Raw genomic sequence first — 27,114 nt, forward strand, 5'->3', positions numbered from 1 at the left:
TTTTAGCAGTTAAACTTTTATTTTACTTTTTAAATTTTTTATTTATTTATTTATTTTTTTGTTTTTCTTTTTTATAAAAGGCAGATAGTGATGGCTGATCTGCAGTTGTGCTGTGCACTGTCCGATATGAGCAGACTGGGAAGCTGGGGACTCTGAGAATACTTTCCAAGGCTTGAATGGGTGCGTTAGAGTGCCCGTATAGAGCAGCCTGTCCCTCCTCCTTTCCCCTCAGCTGGCCCTAGCTCATGTCTATGGTGTTGAAGACCCATTCTGTGAACTTCTTTAGCTTGTCCGAGGCATTTTGGGACTCCTCCTGCAGCCTCAGGTTGTCCTCCCGCAAGTGCTCAACTTCTGCCTGCAGGTGGGCCTTGTCTTCTTTTTCCTGAAGGAAAAGCCAAGCATATGTGACTTAGGGGTGTGTACATATCCTACCCGGCCAGCTCTCAGAAGAAGCAGTTCTGATTCCCTTTAGGTGGTCCCTTCTTACTCCCCAGTCTACTAAATGCACGCACACACCAGATCCAAGCCCAGGGGCTCCCAGAAAGCTCGGCACTACAGGGTCACCTTCACCTATAATTATACTAATATGTATTTTACAGCTAACTTTGAGTCTTGGCTGCTGCCTTGATAAAGTCAAAGCTAATCAAGAAACACAACTTTCAGCTCTCCTGGCCTTATAACAGAGATAACAAGAGCCTGTGCCATTGACACCTGACGGGGAGCCCAGAGAGGCCTGACTGATTTTAAGGTTTCCCCCAAAGGAACTATGTTTTCTGTATGTAAGACAAAGAAGGTCTGTCACATCATGGCACCAACATCTATGCTGCCCTAAATACATGCACCAACACCCATGCATGTCTCACTGACCCTCTAGCTCTCCCAATTAAGGGCATTTTGTTCCCACATGCTGGGCAATCAGTTCCCACTGAGAGCATTTACCTTCTTTAAGTCTTCTCGAAGCATTTTCAGCATGCCTTCCAACTGGTCCACTTTAGAAGCCAGAGTGGGAGAGGAGTCCTTACTGCTGGGGAGGAGAGACAAAGGGCCATGCTGGCAGGTGCCTCCATGGCTGCTGGTTGGTTTTTCCCCGATTTTTTTGTAAAATGTTCTTCAATGTCAAATTACTCAGCATGTCAACCCAATGTGCATTTTTACTTTAAAAGAGAAAATGACCTTAACAAAAGGCAATATGGGTTTGAGCGACCGCCAATCAGTAGCTTCCTTTGTTAAAGACACTACATCTTATGACAAATGAGTTAGTGGCAATGTGTGAAAGTGACCTTTGGTAGCACAGGAGACTTGCTGCAGATCCAACAATCACACAGCGCATGAGTTCTCAAGGTCTCTCTGTTAGGACTCTAGGGCTTCCAAAGGAGAACTACCAAACTCCCCCCTCTGTGTGTGTGTGTGTGTGTGTGTGTGTGTGTGTGTGTGTGTGTTGTACACGTATATAACTAATACAGGATCTACACTGGGGCTGCCAACAGAGCAGATCTAGAGTTCCCAGAAGGCCTTGCCTCTAAGCAAGCCATTGCAGCAACATACAATGCTCATACCTCAGCTAGTCTAAATATGTTTAAATGTTGAGGAGAGCCCATGTTTCAAAAGCCTGTCAGTCTAAGCTTACCATCTCAAACTTCCATTAGGACCAGGAAAGCAGCTCAGTTGGGTTAAAATGCTTAATCACGCCTTGCTAGCAGAACACCAAGTATATGTGCAGTGGCACTTGAGGACCACAAGGCTGGGTGTTGCCAAGCCCAGAACCCAGGGCTAAGGACCTGTCAGCTTTCCCCCACCCCCTTAGGAATGTGAGCTGCCAGCAGTTTCCTGGGGAAGTTCTAGTTATGCCATGTGACCTTTAGAAGTACAGAACAGAAAGCCAAGTCCTCTGTAGGGAAAACACAGAGGACTCTTTGCAGAGCCAGAGATGTAACTCATGGTTGTCTTAGTCGTGGAATAAAGATTATTCTTCAAAAGTCAAAGTTCAAGTTGGAATTCTTGACCCATAATGAAGTATGTTATAGATCTCTTAATTTTATGTTTGCAACAGACTTCAAAAGCAAAATGCCGTTTGCTGAACACAGGGCCTTTGGTGAGTGACACCGACTGGCAAAGGCCTCAGGCAAAATACTCAATAGTTGGCCATGAGTGGATCATGAAGGGGAAGTGGTCAGCTGCAACCCACAGTGTGGTACCTCAGGTCACATCAGGGCTGGGTTAAAGGACAAACATGCTAAACAACAGAAGCTGTGTGTGGGAAAGGACTTGCTTCTCACAAGGCCCTGCAGGATGCTGGCCCCCAAGCAACCCTCAGGAGCTTACCTCAACCCCACAGGTCCTTTAGAATGAACCCAATGCACTAGTGTAGAAAGGTCTGCCTGGCCCATCTTCCCCTCATTCTAGGAGCCATAATAATGAGCTCTCCCTGGAAGGTCTGACTCCCGTGTCTTGGTGCAGCACAGCCCAGTGAGCCACTCTGGACTGTCCTTCTGGGTTGTCTTTTTCCTCTCCAAAGTCTTGAGTAGACCGCCACTCAGCTTAGCCTAGTTGTCCCAATAACAAGAGGGACTGTGGCAGCTCTCAGGAGCTAAGCTCACAGCCTTGCAGACTTGTTCAGAAGTCCTTAAGCAGCAGCCCACTTGGAGTGGTGTAGCTCACCTCACCTTCCCTGTTATTAACTGCGACTCACAACTTTTCATAGGTATTTAAATATATACGTAGGCATGAAATTCATCCATTTTACTGAGAGAGACAGGGTCTCAAAATAGAGCCTGGCTGGTCTTTAACCCCTGATCCTGCTGCCTCAACCTCCAGAGTGTGGACTACAGGCATGCACTAGCACACTTGGCTTAGATACCTTGGTTCCTAACCATCCTCAGGAATTAGAGCAGGAGATTCCAGTTGACTATTCTGCGTGCAGGTGTCACGGTGTGTTCCACAGCTGGCTGCCGGGATGCTAAGGCATACTTCATGTCAGCCCACACCTCCACCACAGGAACTCAGGGGAAACAGGAACCTCAGCCCTGCGCAGTTTAAGTCTCAGTCCAGGGTCATAATTCAGAGGCTCTCTGAGCTTCAGTTACTACTGACTTGCTCCATCTTACAAACCCTCCCAGCAGCCTGCCGCTGTTTTCTAACAAAGGCAAGCCGAGCACACATGAGTACAGTCACAAGGCAGCCACAGTGGCAATTGAGAAAACCCAAAAACCAGATTCAAAGGCTACTAACTCCCAAGACAGGATCTGTGACCAATGATTTCTTACTTTACCTAGTAAGCCTCAGAGGCACAGGTGACTTATGACATTAAATAATAACAAATATTCATAATTTTATCCTTAAGCCATCAAAACCAGTTTAATTGTATTTACAGTAATTAGTTATAAAGTGCTCTAACTAAAAGACAAGTGTCTGGTACTGCTGCTGAGCTTCCCTCATTCATGGGCCTTCCATCTCCTCTTCGTCACATGTGCCACTACTGGAGGTGACACATGGTGTACATTCATGCCCTCAGCACTGGGTGACCAACCTGCTGTACGACTTCATCTGGACCAGAGCCTGCTCCTCCAGCTGGTCGCTGTTGGAGGCTGCACTCAAGGGGCGATGGTTTTCATCACTAGCAGCAAAAAATGAGGCTCTCTGGACTGGAAGAGAAGTGAGAAAGTGTCAAGCACAGGGTGCACCTCAGGGACCCCTGGAGCATATTCTGAATATGCTTGGCCATGGAGAGTGGCACTGTTAGGAGGTGTGGCTTTGTCGGAGGAAGTGTGTCACTGTGGGGGTGGGCTTTGGAGAGTTCCTCCGATCTCAGGCTCAACCCAAAGCAGAAGAGGCCCTCCTCCTAGCTGCATGGAAGCCAGTCTTCTCTTTGCTACCTTCAGATGAAGACGTAGAACTCTCAGGGCCTCCTGCACCATGCCTGTCTGGACGCTGCCATACTTCCTGCCATGATGACAATGGACTGAACCCCAGAACCTGTAAGCCAGCCCCACTAAATGCTGTCCTTTTTAAGAGTTGCCTTGGTCAGTGTCTCTTCACAGCAATGGAAACCCTAACTAAGACACATCTACAAACTCAACCAGGGGTCTACAGGGCTGGTCGAGTTTAACCAGCTGTGTTTGGAATCTAGTCTCTATCCTTCCCAGGGAGAGACTGCTCTTTCAGTTTAAGGGACAGTGACAGTGTAAGAGCCCCTGAGAAGACAGGTACCGTGGGATCCATTTCTAGCCCACTTCCCTGCCTATCACAGCAGTGCTCTAGTGATGGCGGCTCCAGAAAGAGGCCTTGTGCCAAATTCTAGACCAAGGGATAAAGATAGAAATGTCCTGAAAGTGAAAATTAATAAGCCTCTTGAAACTTCTGAAAGGATGCTTTCCCCAAGACGCCTGGCCATTCTGGCAGGCTTCAGTGCTATGTCCACACCAACTGTTTAGACATACTCCGACTTAAAATTTATATGAAGATAGGCAGCAAACTGATAGCCAGGTCAGTATGGAGAGACTCACTTGTGTAATATCTGGAAGCTTCAATAAAATACTGTTGGCCTATTGACTTAGAGGGAAATAGGAAGAGAGGATTCTGGGATGCAATCAGTGAGGGGAGTATTTGCCCTAAACTCTGAGGAAGGTGGACACATAAAACTGAAGGAGAGGTAGCTAGCCACATGGCAGAACTTAGAATAAGAATAATAAATGAATTATGGGCAAATCAGAACAAGCCAAAACTTTCGGCCTAGGTATTTACTCATGGAATAATTTAGTCTCAGAGTCATTATTTCAGGGAACAAAGAGGCCAGGTAGAAAAAGCCCAAGGTCACAAATGGTGTCCAATGTGGTAGGCATGTAATTCAAATTTAGACAGAAATCCAAGCTTAAAACAAAAGATTCAGGTATTAGACACTCCCAAGTGGAAGAAGGTTTTCTAGCTGGTTGGGAGCAGCAAATTGTAGAGGCTAGTGCAGGTCCTGTAGAGGTTCTGCTGTACAGTAAAGGCTGGCAGCCAGAGCTGTCCGGAAAGGGCCTGAGGGTACAGTAGCTGCAGTACAGCGGCGTGGTTTCAGAGAAAGGTGGGAGTGTGCCTGAGAGAGCTAGATGGGCCAATAAGGGTCTGGGTGGGAAGAGCCTGGAGGCTCGCTCAGAGAAAAGAAGCATGGATGTGACATCACTCTGTGAGGTACAGGCGGCAGCCTTCTGTGGCCTAGAGCCACCTTCCCACGAGCCAGGGTAAGGCTTGGCTCTGCCAGAAGGACAAACAGCAGCTCCAGCCCAGAACCAGCAAGGGTAGTCTGCTAAACTAACTGGAAAGGGCAGAGCCAAGAGCCCAACAGCCATTGCAAGGTGCTAGCTGAACAGCAGAGAGACATGGTGGATGCCAGCTACAGACACATGGAAACAGCAGGAAAAGCTGAAGAGTCAACGGACTTGGTAGGAAACTGGGAAATCCTTAAGGAGGAGTAGATATTAAAAAGAAAATTATTTTCTATGTTAAAAAAAATACATTAATACTTTCTATGTTAATTTTTTAACTCATTTGCTATGTTTAAAAAAAAACCTGGACCCTATATAATTTTGTTCTGATTATCAGTATGCAAATCAGTAATACTTATTAATGTATTTTCTTTTCTCTCCTATCTAGTGTTAGAGGGAAAAGGAGAAGGCATGAAAAGAAAAAAAAAAAAAAGGAGGAACAGGAATACAGGAAATGCAAGAAGGAAGGACAGATTATTGGACATAATTTAAACTATAGAGCCACTACTAGCCAGAGTCTTACACTGGTATAGATCCTTGTATATTAATACAAATGTAAGCTTATATTTGGTTATGACATACTATGTATCTATCAATTCTTTTTATGGTATTGTACCTATGTAATCCTAAAAAATGCAATGTTAAGTTCTAGTCCTTTTTTAAAAAGCTGCTGTTACAGACTGCTTAGGATAATTTAGAAATGCAAGTTAATAGACAGTTAAACTCATGATCTAGTTTAGTTAAGTAGAGAAATATGTTTTCAAGGTTGAACAGATAGTGAATAGCTGGAAAAAAGCAATGTTTGCCATTCAGATATACTATAGATAGATAGTTTTCAAAAACGTCAAAGATGTATAGACTATGGCATTGAAAGATGTCTTATTAATGCAAGGCTTTTTTTTTTTTTTTTTTTTTTTTGACAGCGAGACAGGTCTGCTCCTAGCAGCACCCCAATTTTACTTCAAAAATGAACAACAATGAAGTTCGCTTTAGAGTTCGCTTCAATTGTGGCAAGCTACCAATGGCCAATAAACTGCCCTTGCTTCAGCAGCAGACAGTATGTTATCCAAACTGAACAAACCAGACACAGGGAAGTCGACTGCTGAGCTTTTCAAGGACAAGGTAGGCAAGTTTTTCATATTTTCTGCTTCACAGAAAGTCTGTTAAAATATTCTGTGCTGGGGCTGGAGAGATGGCTGAGCAGTTAAGAGCACTGACTGCTCTCCCAAAGGTTCTGAGTTCAATTCCCAGCAACCACATGGTGGCTCACAACCATCTGTAATGGGATCTGATGCCCTCTTCTGGTATGTCTGCAGACAGCTACAGTGTACTCATATACATTAAATAAATAATTCTTTAAAACAAAATATTCTGTGCCAGAAGGCTGAAGATGGATGCTCCAACACTACAGAGGAACTTTGGGGCCTGTCGAGGCAGCCAGCTGTCTGTCATTTCTGTAGTTTTGGAAGCTGCTTGCCTTCACTTCCTGCACACTCAGGTAAGCATACACAGACTCTCACATCTGTAGTGGGGTTGCAGACTAGATAGTTGTAGTCTCATCTTAAGTCTAAGAAGATATTTTAAGTTGGTAATGCAAATTATGATAGAAACAGATTTAGGCCCATAACTCTGAATGTAAATCTTACCTGAAAGTTTTCATAATTGTTATTATTGTATAAAGTTTATTATTGTAAGAGAAAGAACCTTTCGTTGGACTGAAAGGGGAAACTGTAGAGAGACTTTCTCGTGCAATGTATGGAAGCATCACTTGTCAATAAAATGCTGTTGGTCTATTGGCTTTGCAGGAAACAGGGAAGTTCCAGTACAGAGAGACGATTCTGGGATGGATCCGGTGGAAGGACCCACCCTAAACTCTGAGGAAGCCGGTCACATGAATCTAAAGGAGAGGAGAGCCATGTGGCAGGACGTGGGGTGAGTGGGGTAAATGAGTCACAAGCTAATGGGAATGAGCCACAGCTTTTGGCCCTCGGGCATTTCTTCATAAAATAACTCAGTCTCAGTCATTATTTGGGGAGCTAAGAGGCTGGGGAAGCTCACGGTCAGAGGTCAGAATCAGGGAGTTACCATGGACTAAAGAAGGAAGGCAGGCAGAGGCAGCCATCACTATCCACGGTTGCTCTTTCTGAACTTTGTGGCCTAGTAAGCCCATGGTCTAAACTGAAACCAGATGAAATTCACTTTCAATTCATCCACATAAGAGCAATAACTTTGCCACCATTAACTTTATAAAGAACATCTTAGCATCAAAAAAATTTAAAAGGATAATCTTGTACCAAAACCAGTCTTTCCTAAAGAACAGACAGTAGACAGCCTACGTCAATACACATTGCATTCTGTTTAGTACCTTGTTTCTATAGACCAGAGTATCATAAGGACTGCTACACTTACAAGCCACAGGAGACATCAGGGTCCATGTGAGTAAATAAAGTGCTCCCAGCCCAGCATCTGACCAGACTACAGCTCAGAACCATGAGCTTTGGCTCTGGGCTCCAGCTGTATGTGAAGCACACTTACTCTCAGTGTGCCCAGGGTGGCAAATCGGTCAGGCCTGATCATAAATCCCGGCACCCTGTGGCTTGGCCTTCAGGATTCTGATGGCTTACGTGGGTGGTTAGCAGCCTCACTCACCCTCGTAGGCTTTGGCGGCATCTACTAGGTTGGACCAGTCCAAGTCTGAAGCAGTGTCAGGTAGGGGCATCAGGCCAGGGTCAGGAATAGGCTGCCTTCGGGTCTCCTGGATGTCAGTGAGGGAGCTGTCCGAGGCCGAGAACTCTCCTACGGAGGGGACAACAGGATAACACTTGTAGCCATAGCAGAAGCACTTAAGAACGTACCCACTTCTTGTTACCACACCACATGTGTAAGCCATTTGTTGGTGGAATCAGTGTCTACTCCAGCAGGTCAAGCTGACCTGGCTTCCTCCAGTTTTTTTCCATCTTAAAAATACCTCCCACCATCTCTCCCCCAAGAAAGTGAATCATAAGAAACTTAGTTTTACATTGAGGCCGTATGTAGGTCTGCTGTGGATGAACTGCCTGTCCTCAGTGGGACATGGGGGCCAGGTGGGGTAGCTCTAGTGGTCAGCTTCCCCTCAGTCATCTGAGGAGAAGAAGACTAGTCTGGTGGCAAGCTGGACTGTGGTTACAGCCAAGGAATTTTGATAAGTATCAGAGAAGCAACAGGACTTCTTTTTATTTGGGACATGAGCCAAGATCTGCCCCCAGCGTCTGTGGGCTTTGTGCTTACAAGGGATGAAGGACAAGTGCACCCCTGACCCCTGTGCTCTGTATCCCAGGACGGTCTACTGTCCATGGCTGGATGCAGTCAGGTAGTAGGCTGGGAAATTTCTAATCTCACTTAGCTTCATTTGCCCAGTGCTATTTCAGCAGCTAGGACATCTGACAAGAACACCAATTCCCAGACCATTCTTTCAAAGTCAATTCAGCAGGCCTTGGGTAAGGTCTAGCAACCTGTGCTGAACAATGCTGAGGTACCAGTGGTCTGTTATTACAGGAGGGAGGGGAGCCTGAAAGATGAAGTAGAGGCAGAAATTCCTCCAAGCTACCCACCAAGAAAAAGAATGGCTGGTTGCCATACTGGGCCATGGGCCCTACACAAGCTTGCCCAGCTGCAACTGCAGGCACACTTACCATGCAACGACTTCATTCCCAATGTGTAAGATGGCCTCCTCAGCGGAAGCGACTTGGGGAGAGATGGGTAGGTGCTGCTGAAGAGAACATCGTTGGGCAGGGCTTGGTCTAGAAGCGAAGCCCTGGAGGTGAAGAAATGCTCCCGCTGGCTGCTGTAAATGCTCTCATCTGACAGGGTCCTGTGGAGGGCTCGCCGGGAGGTAGGGGTGGTGGGGAACGGGGACTGCGGGGAGGACAGTGCATGGAACTGAAAAACAAGACAGGCTGGAGTCAGGGGCCTAGGTCACAGAACAAGACCCAGGCTGGGTGGCTGAAGCAGTGACGTGAGCCCTGCCAGTCTAGATCCCAGGGGAGAGAAGCTGTACTCATCTTCTGGATGAGTCTGATTTATCATGCTTTAACCAGATTTCTCAATGTTAGGTGGTACTGAGTAACAAGATGAAATGATTTTTTATTCGCTTTTGCCGTGGGAATATCTTACTATGTAACGCTGGCTAATTTGGAACTCAAGAGTCACCTGCCTGAGTAACGCTTAAATACTTTACTTGAATACTTAAACTCTTAAATACTTTACTTGAAGCCCATGTCTTTGACTAGATCTTATCATCTTCCAGGGGTAGATTCCTCAGCTGTAAATGTGGGCAAAGCACTTGCCTGGATCATTGCAGCTGCTCAACAAAATGTACCTGCCAGGAGGCTAGACAATGGAGAGAGTGCTTCTGGGAACCGCCAAGGAACAGAGACAGGGGGCCTCAGAAGCCTGTCGGATGACAGACAGTGCAACTGCCGGGTAACCAGGAGATGATCATCAAAACTCAGGCACTCAAGGCTGGAGGGATGGCTCAGCAGTAAAAAGCACTGGCACTCTTGCAGAAGACCAAGAGTTCAATTCCCAGCACCCACATGGCAGCTCATGACTGTGCGGCGAGTTGCAAGGTACCTGACACCCTCTTCTGGCTTCGGCACGAATGTGCTGCACAGACAAGCATGCAGCCAGAGCACTAATTCACAGAAATGTAAGTCTTAGCAGAACACGAACACATACTGGTGGCTCTCAATACTGTCTCTCAAGGTAGACAACTTCCACTAATTTTGGAGATGATTATCATTTTTAAATGTTATTGTGTGATGTATGTGTGCAGCCACAAACATGTGGAGGTCAAAGGGCAACTCAGTGCCTTGGTTCTCTTCCTCCACTGTTGGATGGGACTGAACTCCACCCTCAGACTTGCAGGCCAAGTCCTTTCACCATCTGCCAGCCCATGGTGGTGATTTTTTATTTTTTTTCTTTGTTGAGACAGAGCTCTTGTCAGCTTAGGCTGATCTCCATTTCTGCCTCCCACATGCTGAGATTAAAGACATGCCCAGCATGCTGCCCAGTTTTAAGGTCCCTTCCTATCCATGCAACTATAGAGCCTGGTTTTACAAGTGATAAAGACTATACACACAAATGGCAGATAGCTCCAGACATGAATCTCTGGTGAATGTGTCTCACTGTGTGTTTTCTGCAAACAGCCACACTCCTGAGAATCCATCTTCCTGAGAACTAACAGGCCCAGGGTTCACACTCCCAGCAAGGTAGAGGCCAGCTTAGGACCTGAATCAAGTCAACCCTAATCAGTCTCTTGCAGAACACTCTTCACCTTGATAGCTACAGCAAGGACAAAGAAGGTCTGAGTCACTGCTGGAAGGAGGTCCCTGAGGGCCTTCCCACAACCATCTGAGAGAGCAAAGAAGGAACAGCTGGAGTCACAGACCCAGAGACAAAGACACTGGGCTTCTCTGTGTGCAGCCGCATTTCCATTTAACAACCCAATGAATCAAGGCAAAGCCTCGCCCTCCAGGGCTGGGCTCACTAGTAAGCAGGCAGACTGTAAGAAGGACTATCGTGTAACTAATGTAGAACAATCCTGATCACTTCAAGATTGATGACGAGGATCGGGAGGTGGCTCACCAAGGGCACTTCTCTTAAAGCCTGATAACCCAAATTCAGGTCTCTGGGATCCATGTACAAGCTGGATGAGGTGACCAGTATCTGCAATCCAAGCACTTTGTGGTGATTTAAATAAGAATGGCCCTTGTAGACTCCTAGTTTTGCGCTTGGTCACCAGGGAGTGACACTACTGGACAGGATTAGGAGGTGTGGCCTTGTTTGAGGAAGTATGTCACTGGTGATGGGCTCCGAGGTTTCAAAAGCCCATTCTAAACCCAGAGTCTCTCTAATCCAGTGGATTAGGATGTAGCTCAGCTACTTCTCCAGCACCATGTCTGTCTGTGTACCACCATGCTTCTCGCCATGATAAACCTCAAAAACTGTAAGCAAGCCCCAATTAAATGCTTATTATTATAAGAGTTGGTGTCTTCACAGCAATAGAACATTAACTAAGACACATTCCTATGGTGAGATGGGAGGCAGAGACAGGAAAATCCTCCAGAAGTTTGAGGGCCAATTAGGTTGGAGTATGCCACCCAGTAATAAACAAGAGATTTTGCCTCAAACAAGATGAATGAATGCACCATGGCAGGCACATACTCATATAAACACATACATAGTTTCAACACACAGACACAAACTATGCACCATATCCATTACACAACACACACACACACACAAAGTAAGTAGTTTTTAAAATCATGATGAGTTAAATCCAAGGTCTGTACAAGCTAGCCTATGATTAAGCTGCCATGATCAGTCTGAGGGAAGTGACTATTTCACTAGTTTATAGAGAGGAGTGGACATTAAACAGATTTCTAACTAGTTTTATTTTGTTAAAATTAAATCACCTCTTTTCTGTTTCCAAGGTTCTAGAACTATCATACAAGGCTCCTGCCTGCCAGACCCAGTTCCCAGTGTTCAACACGCCCCACTGGATCTTTTCTCTTTTCCCTCCCTTCCTTTCTTTCTTTCCTCCCTCCCTCCCTCCCTCTAAACACTCCAGGCTTTAGAAGAGACTTAATTTCCAGTGAGGATCTCTATCCCGAGGGTTTTACAGGAGAGGCACTAAACCCACTCCTATTTTGCCTCCTTGGGAACTGTCAGCAGTCGCTGGACAGCACACTTTAGTAGCTGTTGTGGAATCCTGAACCACAGGGAAGCAGGAGGAAGGACAAACCTGGCTGGGTGCTCTCTGCCCCTTGAGACACAGCAGCATCTAGTCTTGTCAAAAGCTGTCAGCACACACCTCACCTCAAGTCCTTAGGCTTAAAGGTAAACAAACCCACCAAGTGCCTGCTGTGTGGATTACCCAGGGCTGCCAGCCCTGGAGAAAGATGTTCACAGCTGGGTGTTGTCAGCCTTGGATTTCAGAGAGCACACAGGTGCAACGTGTCTCAAAGTGCAACATGTTCTCAAAGCGTGCCCTAAGAGGCCCAGAAGTTTCTCAACATAACTCACTGCTAGAGAGAGAGCTCGCTCTCCCATCGCAGAAGTTTAGTTATACATATTGAGCTTGTGTGGATGGTTTTACTTGGAAAATACATGGGGAGGCAACTGAACTTTGAAACTGTTGAACCATTTGGAGACCTCTGATCCTCCAATCTGATCACAGCCCAGCAGAGGTGGCTTCTTGTCCTATCTGCACTCCTGCCAGCAGTGACCAGACCTCCTTCACCTCATGCTGTCCCTTTCAAGGGGAACAGTGTCCTGCAGACTGATGTTAGTCCCCATTCTGAACCATTTCCAACTGCCCTGATTGTCAGTGACAGTCACCAGCACCCACAGTAAAGCAGCTTTTCCTACATAGCAGCGTTACATTGAGTCCCCAGCTCTGGTCCAGCGAACTGGGAAGGAGGGCAGAGAGGTGCCTGCAGCAGACAAGGCAGTTCCATTCTGCCAGTGAGGTGAGTGCTGCAGCTTCATCAGCATTCTCAAGGCAGAGCACTGGCCAACTCAGCTCTACGGTAGAAGAGCCCGGGCAGACAGCTCATAGGATAGGAAGCCCATCGTGCATGTGAGTGGACTGCAAGTCTCTAGCCCAGAAATGGCTCCTATAGGTCTCTTCCTGAGGCTTGCTGCTGGCCTGAGAGGCTTCCCAAGGCAATACTAGCCTCCTTCCACCACAAAGCCATGATCATTTACATGCTACCAGGAGATACACCAGGGCTACTTAGCTGAATTAATCTGAAACAAAACCAGCTTAAGAAAGACAGAATAAGCAAATGAGCGGGGGCACACAGCTTCGACAGAGGCCTCCAGAGGGCGACCCCACGCCCTTTGCTCTCCCGGTTCGAATCCGGAGTCCCCCGTATGATTGATTCTGCCCGAGTCTCAAAAAAAAAAAAAAAAAAAAAAAAAAAAAAAAAAAAAAAAAAAAAAAAAGACAGAATAAGGGGGAAACAGCACATTGCCACTGCTGCAATGCTCAGAGCCTGCATGAGCACTGTCTTTGCAGAACATTTCCTGTCAGTAGTCACAACCAGAGAAAGTTCATCCTGACTCAAACAGCAATGCTAAGACCTGGAGTAAGGGAAGACAGATATTTGCCTTCCATTATTCCTACTACAAGGAGCAAATCCAAGGAATGGAAGCTCTGAGCTTGCCCCACCCCATCCCCACGCCAAAAATGTTCAAGTAAGATTTAGAGGGAAGATTCCTCCTGGGGCAAGTTTTAGTGTCCTTCAACCTCAAAAAGTACATCTAAAGTAATGTTTATACTGAAACTGGGACTTCAGAGTTTTAATATGTCACCTTGGGTTCTGATGGGTAAGTTTCAAGCACCATCTTCCTCAAGGTTGCTAAGGGAACCATTTGTTCCCTGGATGATGATTCAGAACTGCTAAGTGCTGGCTCCCGAAACAGAAATGACAGAAATCAGAAGTAGCCATTTCCATATCCATAAGTCATGTTCATAAACCATGTTTTCTCAGTGACTCCAGAGTGGCCCCGGGGACATGTAATTCCTGTGCATGCGAATTCTCAGCTGAGGGTGTTATGTTCCATCTATGTGGGTGGTGCACATGCACACACATTTACAGAAAAGCCTGAGGGTTAGTTACAGCAGCACAGGCTGCTGGGTTCAGGAGCATGGGATGCTCCGGAGTAGTGTTCCGACCACAGTGCAGCTGGGTGTGGGAAGAACTTTCTTCCATTTCCAACACTTTCTTGGTGTGCTGAGACAAGCTGTCTAGTCATCCTGAGCACCATTCAATTCAGAAGAAGTTAAAGGAAAAACCCGCAGAGTTCACCACCATCATCTTCCTGTAATGGCCTCCTTTATCCTGGGGTTGCCCATAACACCTCACACCTGGGAAAGAAGGAATTCCTCAGGCCTTTGCTTTTGAGAAAGCAGATGCAGAGAATCTTCAGAAGTCTTTCAGACCCTGCAATGAGGCAGGCAGAAAAACCTGCCAAGCAGTCCAGCAGAAGGCTGGCCACTGACAAACACACACACATGATGAGTGAGCATTTGAGATGGATGGAGAGGAAGAACTGACTCTAGGAAAGGCACACACAGTCTAGGATTCTGAGGGAGAAGAGAGGCTTTGAGTACAGAGATCTGTGAGTTTGGCCAGGAAGCAGTTAGTTCTCTTGATTGACATGTGGAAAGCGCTATTACCTGTGCTCAGCAGAGTGGGGCATGGAGACCAGGAGGCAGATGCGACCCATGTGGAACATGTAAGGAAAGGACCTTATGGACAGAAGGCAGACTGGAGATCACATGGACAATGTTCTGGCTGACAAGGGAGCCACAGGTGTCATACAGAGTCCTGGAAGTGATGCCACTTCAGTGTGGACTCAGAATAGGAGACACCAGAAGAGAGACAGGGAAAGGGCAGGCTAACAGGGCACTAAAGAGATGTGGCTGCAGAGACAGAACACTCAGCACTGCGGGAGAAGGGTCTCCAACACCCTCAGTCCAACATGCTACCATGCCCAGCTTTTCTCTGCCATTCCCCACAGCCTGCCTTCTACCTTGAAATTCTTCTGTGATTCGGGAGTTGGGCTCTCAAGGTCGATGAGTTTCTTTAGATCCTCCTCAATGGTGGACTTGGAGGTTGGCTTTGGGGATGCCCGTAGGTCCCTGGTTGAGGCTCGAAGCCTAGTGTGGGCTATCTCATTCCCATCACTCTGATGTCGCCTGGGGAGAGAGGATGGAAATGGGGTCAGCAAGGCTGGCTCATGGGGACTGTGACAGATGAGAGAGAGAGAGAGACACACACACACACACACACACACACACACACACACACACACACGAAGGTCTGGTTCCTGTTTACATCCGACTCTGCTCAGGCCAGCGCTTGTGAGGTAGGCAGAGTCAATGTGAACACAAAATAAAGTCTGAGGAATAATTCACTCTTCTTCAGGAAACTGCCCTGTTTGGCTGCACTAGCAGCAGACTTGACAGATCAGAGCGATCCCCAGAGCCACCTTTATACGATAGCTGTCAGACAGGAATAGCACATGGAGAAGCCCTTTGTCCTCCAAGTCCTACTGGCCCAGGGAAGAAGCAGTCTACAGAAGAGCTGTGACTGTCAGAAAACTTGAGGCTCAGTCATCCCACGGGGCATCCTTGAAACAGCTCTTTCTTAGAATAGCTAAAGATCTCAGAGCGAAATGTTTACAGTACATCTTACTCAAGCAATGAAGCAGAGAAATAATTTAAAGAGAAAATTTACTTAGCAAATAAAATCTCTTAGGGGGAGTGGAGAAGTGTGATCAGAATACATTATATGAAAAATACTTTTTTTTTAATTAAAAAAAAAAAAAATCCCTCCATAAGCTAATCCCTCCAACCCCAACATCCAGCCCAGGATCACTGGCAATAAGAGACTGCCCAGTTCTTTCTGCGCACAGAGAAAACCAACCACTAAGTAGAAGAAGATCTCTTACTTTCTTGTATCCATAAATCCCACGGAGTTAATGGTTCCTTCTGGTTTTTTCCATCCAATCAGGTATTTGCTAGTGGCGCCCTGGCGGGGGTAGAAAGTCCTAGGTCCAGAAGATGAGGAGGAAGAGGAGAAGGAAGGTGCGAGCTGGGAGGATGTGGTGGGGTGCAGCTCCTCTTTGGGTGAACTTCTGGCACTGGAGAATACCACTGGGCTGGCAGAGTGTCGGGAGCTCATGGTACTGTGGAGAAGCAGGACAGAGACAGTGACTGTAGTGTCTATGCTGTGTCAGCTGTGGGGTGCTGTCCAAGGTGGGGGTGAAGGTCAGGTTAAAGAAAAATGAATTTTGAAGAAATGATTAAAAGGGATGGCCAGCTGGCCTGTCTGTTCTCCTTCTGTAATCTAAATGTCTGCTCTTAGAGTGACAAATGGTCAGCGGGGCTCGGTCTGCACTTTAAGAGTAAAAGGGGCACTTTCAGACACACTGGCCCACTGAAGTCCAGGAGGGGCAGAAGAAGTCTCAGTAAAGTCATCAGATCTGGGGGTCATGATGATGCTAAGACCAGGCTGAAGATTAGAGGAAGATCAAGTCAGGGACATGGCTGTCCTTGACACCCAAGGCCAAGGGCAATGCTGATATCTGTGTTCCTCTAGCATGCAGCACTCATGCTGACTCAAAAGCCTGCTCATCATCACATATACCCACACTTCCTTCTAAGGTCCCTCAGGGTTCATGTCCACACTATAAGCTCTGCTGAGTTCTGCTTAGGAAAATTCTAAGATCAGGTGACTCCTACAACAGTCCATTCCTTGAAAGCACTTCTTTTGTCAAAAACTAGTTGTCCTGAATGAACAGATATTAAAGTATCCCCCATAGTGACATGTAGCTGTGACAAAGGTACCACTCAGTAATGGGAGATGACAAAGGGAAACTAAGTGTGAGGTGTTCATGAACTCTATTTTGGCAACTTTTCTGCAACTCTGAAACTATCACAGTATTTTAAAGTGTTACAGTAGAAACAAACCCCAGCCACCACTGGCTGAGACAGTATCTAATGGTGAGAATGAAGCTTGACTAGTCAGACCTAAGTTTTATTTCTAAACAGACCTACAGATTTTGAACCACAGTATGAAAGAACATTTTGTATAACAGGGAGGAGTCTTGTTAGTATTCGAGGATCAGCTACCAGATCTGGAAAAGTATTGCAGAAGAATCCACTTGGAGAGCTTCCAATATGAATGTGGTCTTATTACTTCAGAACACAAAGAACCATCTTCTCTATTTTTATAATGAACTCAGAAAAGCTGGGCCCAAACTTGAAAAAACAGAATAAAAAGTTACTAGTCTTACTCTAATAACATAAACATTTCCTCCAAGTATTTTTTTCCAGCTAGAGACAGTATGTGAAACCCCCATAAGCATCTGCAAGGGCTACACAAATTAAACGCAATGCAACCTTACCTCTTGATAAACATTCCGCCTGGTTGCTTTTAAAATTAGGAAGAGGGGCTGGGGAGATGGCTCAGTGGTTAAGAGCATGTACTACTCTCCCAGAGGACCAGAGTTTGGTTCCCAGTGACATACTAGACATCCAGGAGAGCACTTTTTTCTTCCTGCCTCTGAGGGCATCAGGACATACCTCACCCCCACACATAAAATTTTAAAAGAAAAATGTCTATCGTAAGAAAGGGGGATATAAAATTGTTTCCTAAGCAGGGTGTATTAAATCAGTAAGGACAAAACAACAGCAGATCTCTGCTATGGAAAGAGTGCAAGTGTGAGAATGAACTCAAGAGGAAAGGCTTCAAAGGGCCGAAGGGCAGGCGCACTGAGAAGCTCCAGAGGCCCAGTGCAGTCAGGGGAGGCAGCATAGCTGGCTCTGTACTTCTGCAGATAAGCTTTAGACAGCAGGGGTGGAAGTGAGGGTGGGGAGTGTCTGTTCCTTATTCAGGGACAAGACTCTAGTCTCTGCTTTGCAGATGTAAAGATTACTTTTTGCTTCACACACACTTAGAACACAGTTCTGAAGTCTCGAGGTGTGTTGAGAGCACATGTACCTTAAAAAATCTAACCTGGGTAACCACAGGAGCCAACTCTCAAAGAGCAGTATGTTAAACATGCTGATTGTATCCCCTCTCCAGAAATGCTGACACAGGTGGGAAGGGGCTGGGGACATGAGAACTCATACTTCTCATGTGTTCCCAGAGGCTGCTTGGTCCATGACTCAGGCTCTGAAATCTAGTGTATCTGAGTTACACCTGAACTGACACATTTTACCTTCTGATACTTTGATATTACACAGCTATTCAAAAATCCTGGGACTTTAAAAGATTGAATTTGAGTCAAAAAGAAATAATTTGCCAGGAGAATAGAAAATAAATTAACAGTTCATTGTTTTACAAATCATTCTGTCATGCTGCACAAATCTATGCCAAGAGAACGTTAAAGAGGAGGCTGGAAGATAGTCAAAGGAAGCAGCAGACGTTATGTAGAGGTGCAGTTTTCTAGTCTATGACTCTAACCATTATTTACCTAATGGGCTTTCAGGAGCGCCTGCACTAGCATACAGACGCCGGAGGTGGACTTTATCTCTACTTGCCCACTGTTGCCAGGAACCCAGCAGGCTCTTACAAAAACACAAGCTTTGTAGCTTCTCTTCTGCATCTGCCCGATGCAGGGTACCACATACTGCATTCTGTCTGTACTCTGTTTCCCTGGTTGGATGTGAACTTTGTGAGGGTTGATATGTTTTTCTTGCTTACTACTGCATGCCTCGTGCCTAGAATAGTCCTGGCAACTGAAACCACTGAGCGTATGATGGAAAATACAGCTAAGTCAATGGTAAGCTGGAAATACATCTCAAATGTGAGATTAAGGGATGCACACAGTGTGATTTACTCAAACTGTATTTAGAACTTGCTTAAGTGTTACTGTAGGAGGTACTTAGGTCTACAAATGGTGCTTCTGCATGCTTTGTGTACCCTCACCAGGATAACTGCTTAACTGACCACTAACCTCATTATTATGCATTTTATCTATGAATATGGTGGCTAATACTTAGTCCCAGGTGTGAAATGCCAGCACACTTATGTTTACTAATGGTTATAATCAGACAGCCGTATTAAGTACCAATATCTGGGAACAAAGAGAAACAAATGAAAATTCACTGGCCTGTCTTTCTCCTTAGTATGTACAACCCCTATCAGCAAAAACCAAGTTTTTACCCAGGACATGTTCAAAACATGTACTTCAGGGTTCTAATCCCAGAGGTGCTAACGGAACAGAGCTGAATCAGGGTCTGCAGATAAGGCAGAAATCTCCCCTGAAGTACGCAGATCATTTGAGAACCACTGCTTGCATCCAGATGAATTGTTGAAACTGCTCTAACTTGGTCAAATCACCACTTCATGTCTGCCCAGATCTTGAGCCAGGACTTGAAGCTATAGTTACCATGTGTCTGAAGCAATACTGTGGTCCCTGTAGGAGCTGATATCAGGGCAGAGTTGAGGGCTCATATTATGTTTTCTTGAGTCAAAAAAAAAAAAAAAAAAAAAAACCCAAAAAACGTGTTTTGAAACAATTTAAAAGCATTTTCCTATTTCCTAGAACTAAAAACTGCTACCTGAGCCTATACATTTTTCACTTTCCAAAATGGCCTGTCTCTTCCTTTCCTATCTAATCCCAGCCCAGGCTCTAGGTGGAGCTGCTTGAGGCTGATCACCTGCCACCTATGACTACCTCAAGGTAGTATAGCCACACACTTCACAAAGAGACTCTGGAGTTTAATTATACTACAGTCAATAACAAGTTGGCAGATCTGTGCTGAAGTGGAGCCAGACAGCTGGGCTGTTTCATTATCCTGGAGAACTCTTGTTAATTCAATATGCTATGATTCTGTCTTACCCACAGTGCCTTGAGTCTCTTCCTAAGAATAGTGTAAAGCAAAGAGCCAAGTAATATGAATCGAAAAGAAAAGAGAAGCAGATCCATTGGGGTGACAAGTGCAGTATCAGTTCCTTTCCTCCTACATGAAAAGCCAGTTTAACCGTGAGCACAGCTGAACCAGATCAGTGAGAATCCAGCCAGGATGTTCTTGGACTCGGTTACTACAGTTTTCATCTACACACTAGGATGCTTCCCTTTTCCTGAAAAATAGGACAGCTTTGGAGTCTTTAAAAGGAAAGAGAAGACACACATATTTTTTACACACAAAAGTAAAAGGGTAACAGGGTGGCCAGAACCTGGGCCAGCCTGACCTGACAGATTTCACAACTTCACTCATGGCTTGAAGGAAGCCACAGACAAAGGTGTGGCAGCCTGGCCCCTTTACACATGCCTTTACAGGATGGGCTGGCTGCCTGCAGAAGAAACACGACTAAAGTGGTGTGGGACCGTGAAAGGATGGCTTGGTTTCTGGTAGAGCACTGGCTAGAGATAGCCAGAGACCCAACAGTGTCTTTGCCTGTGAGGGATGGCACGTATCTTGCCATGCTCCATTGATCAGCGCTTTTCAGTCACGTAGGGCAATGCCCCTACCAGCTCCTCCACAGGTAGAGGGTGTGACTATAGGCCTCAGCCTCAAGGGATTTCCATATTAATGAGTTACCTGAAGGCCAGAGGGTGTAGCCAATTAAGTATTCCTTCCCAGACCCTCCTCCTTACAAACGGTATTTAACCAAAGGCCTGCCCTGGGGTTATGGGGGTACAGCCAGATTCATCTACCTTTCCACCATGACATAAACCCTTTAAAAACCATGGACTTCCTCATGTCTTTGGGGCCTGCTGTGGAGAACTGTAGCGGGGATCTTAGAACTACCTACCCACTGCCTAATCTCCTGCCTGAGGACTTCTCTGCATTCTAGCCATGGAGGCCGCTGATTCAAGCAAGCTAATCAAGCTGCTGAGTCAGCTAAGCTAGTGCAGTAACCAAGAGTCTCCTTCCCGCTAGGTGCTGTCCGCTGGGTGCTGTCCGGGCTTCCTTCTCTCTCCCTCGTTCCTCTCTTTTCTTCCACAACCCCCAACAGCATCTGAGAGTCCAAGACAGAGGCCATAGGCCTCTGAGTCAGCTGCCTCGGCCCTGAGACACCCACTCAGGAGCCCTGCCCCTGTGGATCTTCAGACTGAGGTCTCCCTACACCCGGGCGGAGCCCTGAGTGGCTTCTCAGCCCAGTGTCTGCCTGATGCTGCATGGAGTGAACTCAGTCAAAATCCTGCGCTTCTGCTCCCCAGGACGGAGCTGCAGGAACCACAACTCTGCCCAACAGGACCCCCGCCCACTGAGGAGCTATCTGCTCCACAGATGTTATCAGTCAAGTTTCAGGTATCACTCCTGTTTGCTCAGGCTGGGGATGCCCTTCTAAATGTCTGTATCACCACAGAGACCATTCTTTCCTGTGTAGCAGCACCTGCTGTCTGATGGGAAGGGATGCCTACAGCCATCTACTGTGTGGATGTGGCACGAGGACTTGGGGTGTGGTCCTACCCTGTGAAGGATAGTATTTTCAGAGAGGAAAAAGCAGCAATTAGTCACCTGTCAAATGACTGTGACAAAATCTGAGCAAAGACTGGATGTTGGCCTATGACCAAAGAGAGGGCAGCTGATACGGTTTCCTGGGATAGGTTGTGTAAATAACAAGTCTCTGGCTGACAGATGATGAGGGACAATGATGAAGCAGGACTCCTCCCACTGTGATCAATGCTGGCCAATTCTCTACTACCAGTTCCATGATTCTGGAGGACTTCAGGAGTGCTTAAGCACTGGGGGGACAAGTGAATGAGGTCTGGGGGCTAAGGGGGAGGGAACAGAGTAAGCTCAGAAAAGAAAGTTGCTCCTTCCCAAGAAGCAAGTTCCTGGTGTGCAGAAAGCACGCAAATTCAGCCTGGGGAATGAGTAACTAGCTGAGTGCAGAAGAGGTCTCACAGGTCACTGCGGACACAAGATGAGTTAAGCTGCACCACCTATGTACATAAGGAGCCAACAAGATGCCCATGAACATGACCATTATTTTTTGCTTTGTTTTGCTTTTCCAGACAGGGTTTCTCCGAGTAGTTCCGGCTGTCCTGGAACTCTCTCTATAGACAAGACTGGACTCACACACAGTGATCTGCCTGTCGCACCTCAGGATTAAAGGTGTATACCATAACATCTGGCAAACATAACCATTTAATGGGCATAGAAGACACAGTGTCCTATTCAAGTTTGGTATCATAAAAAAACAAAGCAGAAAGGAAGGAAGGACGGACAGACGGAAGGAAGGAAGGAAGGAAGGAAGGAAGGAAGGAAGGAAGGAAGGAAGGAAGGAAGGAAGGAAAAACCTGTCATGGTAGGGTGAGGGACACATGCCTGTAAACAGAAAGTAAACACCTGCTCACAGTAAAGATGAAGCTTAAGAAAAGAAACTAAATGCACTCTCTTGCCTTGCATACATTTCCAGGGTAATGTACTTGGTAACCCTTTTTATTCCCAACAGAGCCAGTATCATGAGATGACAGATAAGAGATGGGTCCAGAGTGACACAGCCACAGAGCTGGACAGTGGCAGAAGAGACATGGCAATGACATCATGCTCAAATCCATGTTCTTGAGGCTCTTGCTTGATTTGCCTGGGGTAAAGGGAGTAATACATTTTTTCTTTCTTTCATATAGGCATTGACTTATACCCAAAAGTTAGGTTAAGGTAAATACAATCAACTAGATCTTCTCTTAATCTTAGAAGAAAAAAAAAAAAAACAAAAAAACCCACAACCCAGAAAACAAAAAACAAGCATCTGCCTTCATGTTTAGAAAGGACTTGGCAGAACAAGAGCACTTCTCTTAAGTAAGAGTGTTTCAGCCATAGCTGGAGGGATGCAGCAAGACACTGATGGAAGAAGACTGTTCCAGGCTGAATTCCAGCAGGGTTAATGAAGCATATGCATAAACTCTTACACTAAGGATACTTAAAATGGCGCATAATGGGCTCAACATGTGCTGCACTGCTCTGGGCCTCTATGTCATGCCTTTGGAAGGCTGCTTTGAAGGGCAGGACTGTGGGACAGCACTGAATCAGATCCTGGAGAGAGAGGGTTCACTGCTGAACAAGCACTTCAAATGTCAGCCACAAAGGTTCTGTGTTCTACTCCTGCTGGTCACTCCAAGTCCAGATATAACAGTAATCACTCCTGTCGGTTGGAGGAAATTCAACGAGAACTTCATCCAGATTAGTTGAAGCTTGCTCATAAAAGCAAAGCAATGTGTTCCGAAGGCTCACTGTATGCAGAGCTCTGCACAAAATGCAACTTGCTGATGGAACTGAAACACAGATGCCCAAAGCTTTCAACCCAAGTTCTGGGTTTGGAATTCCAGAGGCTGCACCTTCAAATTCTGAATTAGTTCATTAGTGTTCTCAACTTAGGGAGAAAAATGAAGAATATCAGACCTGGTGTTCAGGCCTGTGACCTTAGCTATTTGGGAGGCTGTGGCAGTAGGATCAGAAGTTCAAGCCCAGACTGGACAACTCATTCAAACCCTGCTCAGAATCAAAGAGTGCATGCACTGCACTAGCACAGCATCTGGCTATCAAATGCAAAGCCCTGGGTTCAATTCCCAGTACTCTGGATGGGGGTATGGGTGGGACGGGAAAGATAGGCAATTAACTGTTAACTGACAAAATTCCAGCCAGAAAAGATTTAGGACAAAAAAAATGCTGCCGTATAAAAACAATGGCAAGTTTTCTAAACAAAGCAGGAAGCATTCTGGCTTCCATCTGAAAGAGGCTGAGAATCTGAGGCAAAATTTAAACCCAGCAGCTGTAAGACAGATACACAGATAGCCCAGCAGGCCATAGCCACCCAAGCTATTCCTTAAATCTCAATGTAAGCCCCTTTTCCACTACCAGGAAACAGCTTCTCTGGCACGAACAATTCATTAGTTTATGAGGTCTACTAGAAAAGGCCCATTCACAAAACTGAGCTATATTACAGGCAAGCAGCTTTCTTGATCTTGAATGACCAACTTCTTCTTTAGAGACGTGTCTCAAAACTTATATACAGAAATAGTTTTCAAAAGCTCGCGCTCTACACACAAAGCCTTAAGCATTAAAACTTAAAAATGAAAGCAGATGTGACTGCAGGAGGCCTGAAGTGGAGCTCGGCAGTGTCTGAGCTAAGAATCATGGGACTTTTGAATTATCTTAGTAGTGGAGCATTAGGATGAGGCATTTCCTGTTTGTCCATCAGGGTCCACGTGCTGATACTGGAGAGCACAGGAGCTTAGGGTACGTGTGCTAGGTGGGACGTTGTTCTCTATAAGGTGACAATAAAATACGTATATGATTGCCTAAGTGGGTCCCAACTGGCTAGAGGCCTCGGGCCTTTGGGAAGCTAATGGGAGTTTTGAGGCAAGCAGAATGGCTGGCTAACGAGAGTGGTGCAAGAGGGCTAGGTACTAAACCATGCCAGGTTGATCTGCTAGTTCAGTAGGACATACTCTCCCGCAAAGGCTGACGCGCTAAAGGCAGTGGCTCTCAACCTTCCTGACACTGAGACCCTTTAGTACAGTTCATGTTGTGGTGACCCCCAACCATAAAGTATTTTCATTTTTGTTACTTCATAACTATAGTTTTGCTACTGTTATAGATTGTAATGTAAATATTTTTGGAAACAGAAGTTTGCCAAAGGGGTTGTGACCCACAGGTTAAGAACTGCTGGCTAAAGGCTTGGCCCCATGTGGCCAAGAGGTGATTAGACCAAAAGGGTTTGGCACTGATACCGAAGTGACCAACTAGAGGAATCACGGCATAGTGGCATTATTGAGTAGTGGTGAAAACTTTGGAGCAAGGAGTCTTGCTGGAGAAAACAGGTTTCTGAGGATACGCCCTTGCTGTTCATCCCCTGTTTCTAAGCCACCAGGAGGCAGAGCAAGCTCTGCCAATCACTCCTGCTGCTACCACGTTGTATCCTGCCTCACTCTAGACCCCAGCCATGGACCCAGCACATCTTAAACTGAAACCATGAACTAAAATAAGCCTCCCCCAGTGAGCTGTGTGCCTGGCATTTGTCAGTGCCTAACAAGGGTAGCAGAGGCAGGCTGATCTCTGTGAACTTGAGGCCAGCCTGGTCTACAAAGCAAGTTCTAGGACAGCCAGGGCTACACAAAGAAACCCTGTCAACACCTCACTCTTCAAAAAAGTTATCAATGTTTTTTACATGAGTAAATTAAACAATCTTATCTTCACCTTTCCTGCTTGCCATAAATCTTTTTTGAGTGACTCATTTTAAGATACAAACAGGAAAGAACAATTATAAAAAGAATAAAAAATTAAAGTCTAAGATGCAAATTCTCTACCCTACATAGGAAGTTATCTGTAGCAATGACTTCTCTTAATGACATTCAAATATAACATCCCTATGTAATTACCAACCTACGTTAATGCAATTCTCAAGGGATGCCACAAAAAAACCTGCGCAGTCATCAACAGGGAGACTGGAGGACAGAGGGGAAGGCTCAACCTAGCCAGAAATATGCAGGGAAACTTAATCACTGTAATTTAAATGTTGTCACCATGTCCCAGGTACAAGCTCTTTTATGCACTGTCAAGAGATCGCCACATTAATTGCTGTTCCTGTCTCCTGGGGACACACACACTCTAATTTGCTGTGGTTTCAGCTTCCCGAGGAATGCACATTTGGTGGCTGAGTCCTCTTCCTCCAGAAAGGGGAGGTTGCTCAGCTCTGATTATCCAGCTCACTCTGCCAAAACCAACAGGCCCAAGTTACAAAGCATGCTTCTTTACTGGATCTAGAAACTGGTGTGACTCAAGCCTCCGGTGGGTGGGGAGCCCTGCCACCCTCCTGAAAGACCACATTCTTCTCGACTAAGCTTGACTTCCAACAGCACAGTATTTCTAAGCAATGACTTCAATGATTCCACATGACCCATCTGAAGCAGAAAATGTAGATAATCCTTTCTGAGGCCCTGGCAGCCATGGTCAGCACGTCTGGACAATGAAAACCCAGGTGCCTGGCTCTAGTAGGAGCTGAGGGTGGGCTGCACTGGGGTGGGCTGGGGTGGGCTAGAGTTGGGGGGAGGCTGGGGTGGGTGCAGACCCTTGCACCTGTCAGCAGCACAGCCTCAGTATTTTGTGTGTTGCCATCAGAGTTCAGCTCTTTCTAATCTTCCTCTGTAGTCACACGATTCTAGATAATCCCTCTGTAACTCACTTCTGCTGCCTCAGGTTAGACCCAGGATATCTCTCGGGTAGACTACTGTTATTAGGAAAAGGGCCCCTTCTAAAATGAGCGACTAAACCCAAAGAAATGGAAATAAAGGTTTGTAGAAACTGGTCTGTTCGGATACATGTTGAGGGAGGGAGTGCTTTACTGAATGTGATGGAGGGTCACACCAGAAGCAGCCAGCAGATTAGGAATGTCATACAGTTTGTACTGCTAACAGTATTTGGGGGTCAACCTTCCTGCTCTACTTTTCTAAGCATATCCCTTATCCCAACTGAACCAAACACTCTAGCTCTTAAACTGTAAGACAATAGGATTCTGTGCATTCAAGATTCCGAGGCCACTTTCTCACGGTTACTGCTGCTTGAGGGCTGTGGTGTTTTCAGGCCATGGTCATTTTAAAAACTCCTGGTAACATCAGAAGCCATACCCATAAAGTCTCACCAACATGACCACATTTGGGATGACACCAACAAACATGCCATCTGCATGGGGGAAAGTCCATGAGGCCTCAGGCCTACACAAAGAACTGCAGGCAGCCAAAGAAATCTAGGAGCAGTCAGGGTGGCTCTCCCCAAGGAAGAGCACACCAACTGGTGTCTAGTGACAAATGGTCAGTCCTGAAAACATTAATACAAGTAACACTATATGGACTGCAGGTTACATTTATGAAGATATACATGTATATACACGTAGTAACAACTAATAAAAAAGGAGGTCATGAGTTTGGAGGAGACGGAGGGTACATGAGAGGGTTTGGAGGCAGGGCAGAGAAGAGAGAAGGATATCTAAAATACAATCTTAGAACGACGACAAGCTGTGATGTGGAGACGACAGACACAGCACAACTTGTGAACTACATCCAGTACACACAGCCCCAAACCTGGAAAGAAGAGACATGACAGAAAGCTGAGCGCTAAAATGACTGGCTATGTACAATAAAGGTCAAGGTCTCTTCCCACCAGGGCCATCTGTGGTTTACTAGCAGATTCTAGTTCTCCTTTGGAAAACAAAACTGAACTGGTCTGCTCTGCCGTTTTTCTGCAGAGCAGCCAGGTTAGACGGTCACACCCTGACAGCAACTGGCAACAGTGAAAGGCAAAAGGGGAAACGACCTGAGATGCAAGAGTGGACTGCTTCCTTGCCAAGTCAGGGAGTGA

The 27,114-nt window shown here is 46.0% G+C and overlaps 1 protein-coding gene across 5 annotated transcripts in view; it reads right to left on the reverse strand.

The window, feature by feature from the left end:
* The window catches only part of Sipa1l1 (signal induced proliferation associated 1 like 1), a 265,544-nt gene continuing 238,430 nt past the window's right edge, over nt 1-27,114 (reverse strand). For 4 of the 5 annotated variants that reach the window (XM_076921780.1, XM_076921782.1, XM_076921781.1 and 1 more), the window contains 7 exons: nt 15,747-15,983; nt 14,826-14,991; nt 8,915-9,161; nt 7,893-8,039; nt 3,527-3,641; nt 940-1,024; nt 1-382 (listed from right to left, as the gene is read on the reverse strand). In XM_076921780.1, coding sequence (XP_076777895.1) covers nt 239-382; nt 940-1,024; nt 3,527-3,641; nt 7,893-8,039; nt 8,915-9,161; nt 14,826-14,991; nt 15,747-15,983 — 1,141 coding nt within the window. In that variant the 3' untranslated portion in view covers nt 1-238. The remainder of the gene's footprint in view (nt 383-939; nt 1,025-3,526; nt 3,642-7,892; nt 8,040-8,914; nt 9,162-14,825; nt 14,992-15,746; nt 15,984-27,114) is intronic. The other variant, XM_076921784.1, reaches the window with a different exon arrangement.

The sequence above is a fragment of the Arvicanthis niloticus genome, chromosome 23, assembly GCF_011762505.2.
Source record: "Arvicanthis niloticus isolate mArvNil1 chromosome 23, mArvNil1.pat.X, whole genome shotgun sequence".
Lineage (NCBI taxonomy): Eukaryota > Metazoa > Chordata > Mammalia > Rodentia > Muridae > Arvicanthis > Arvicanthis niloticus.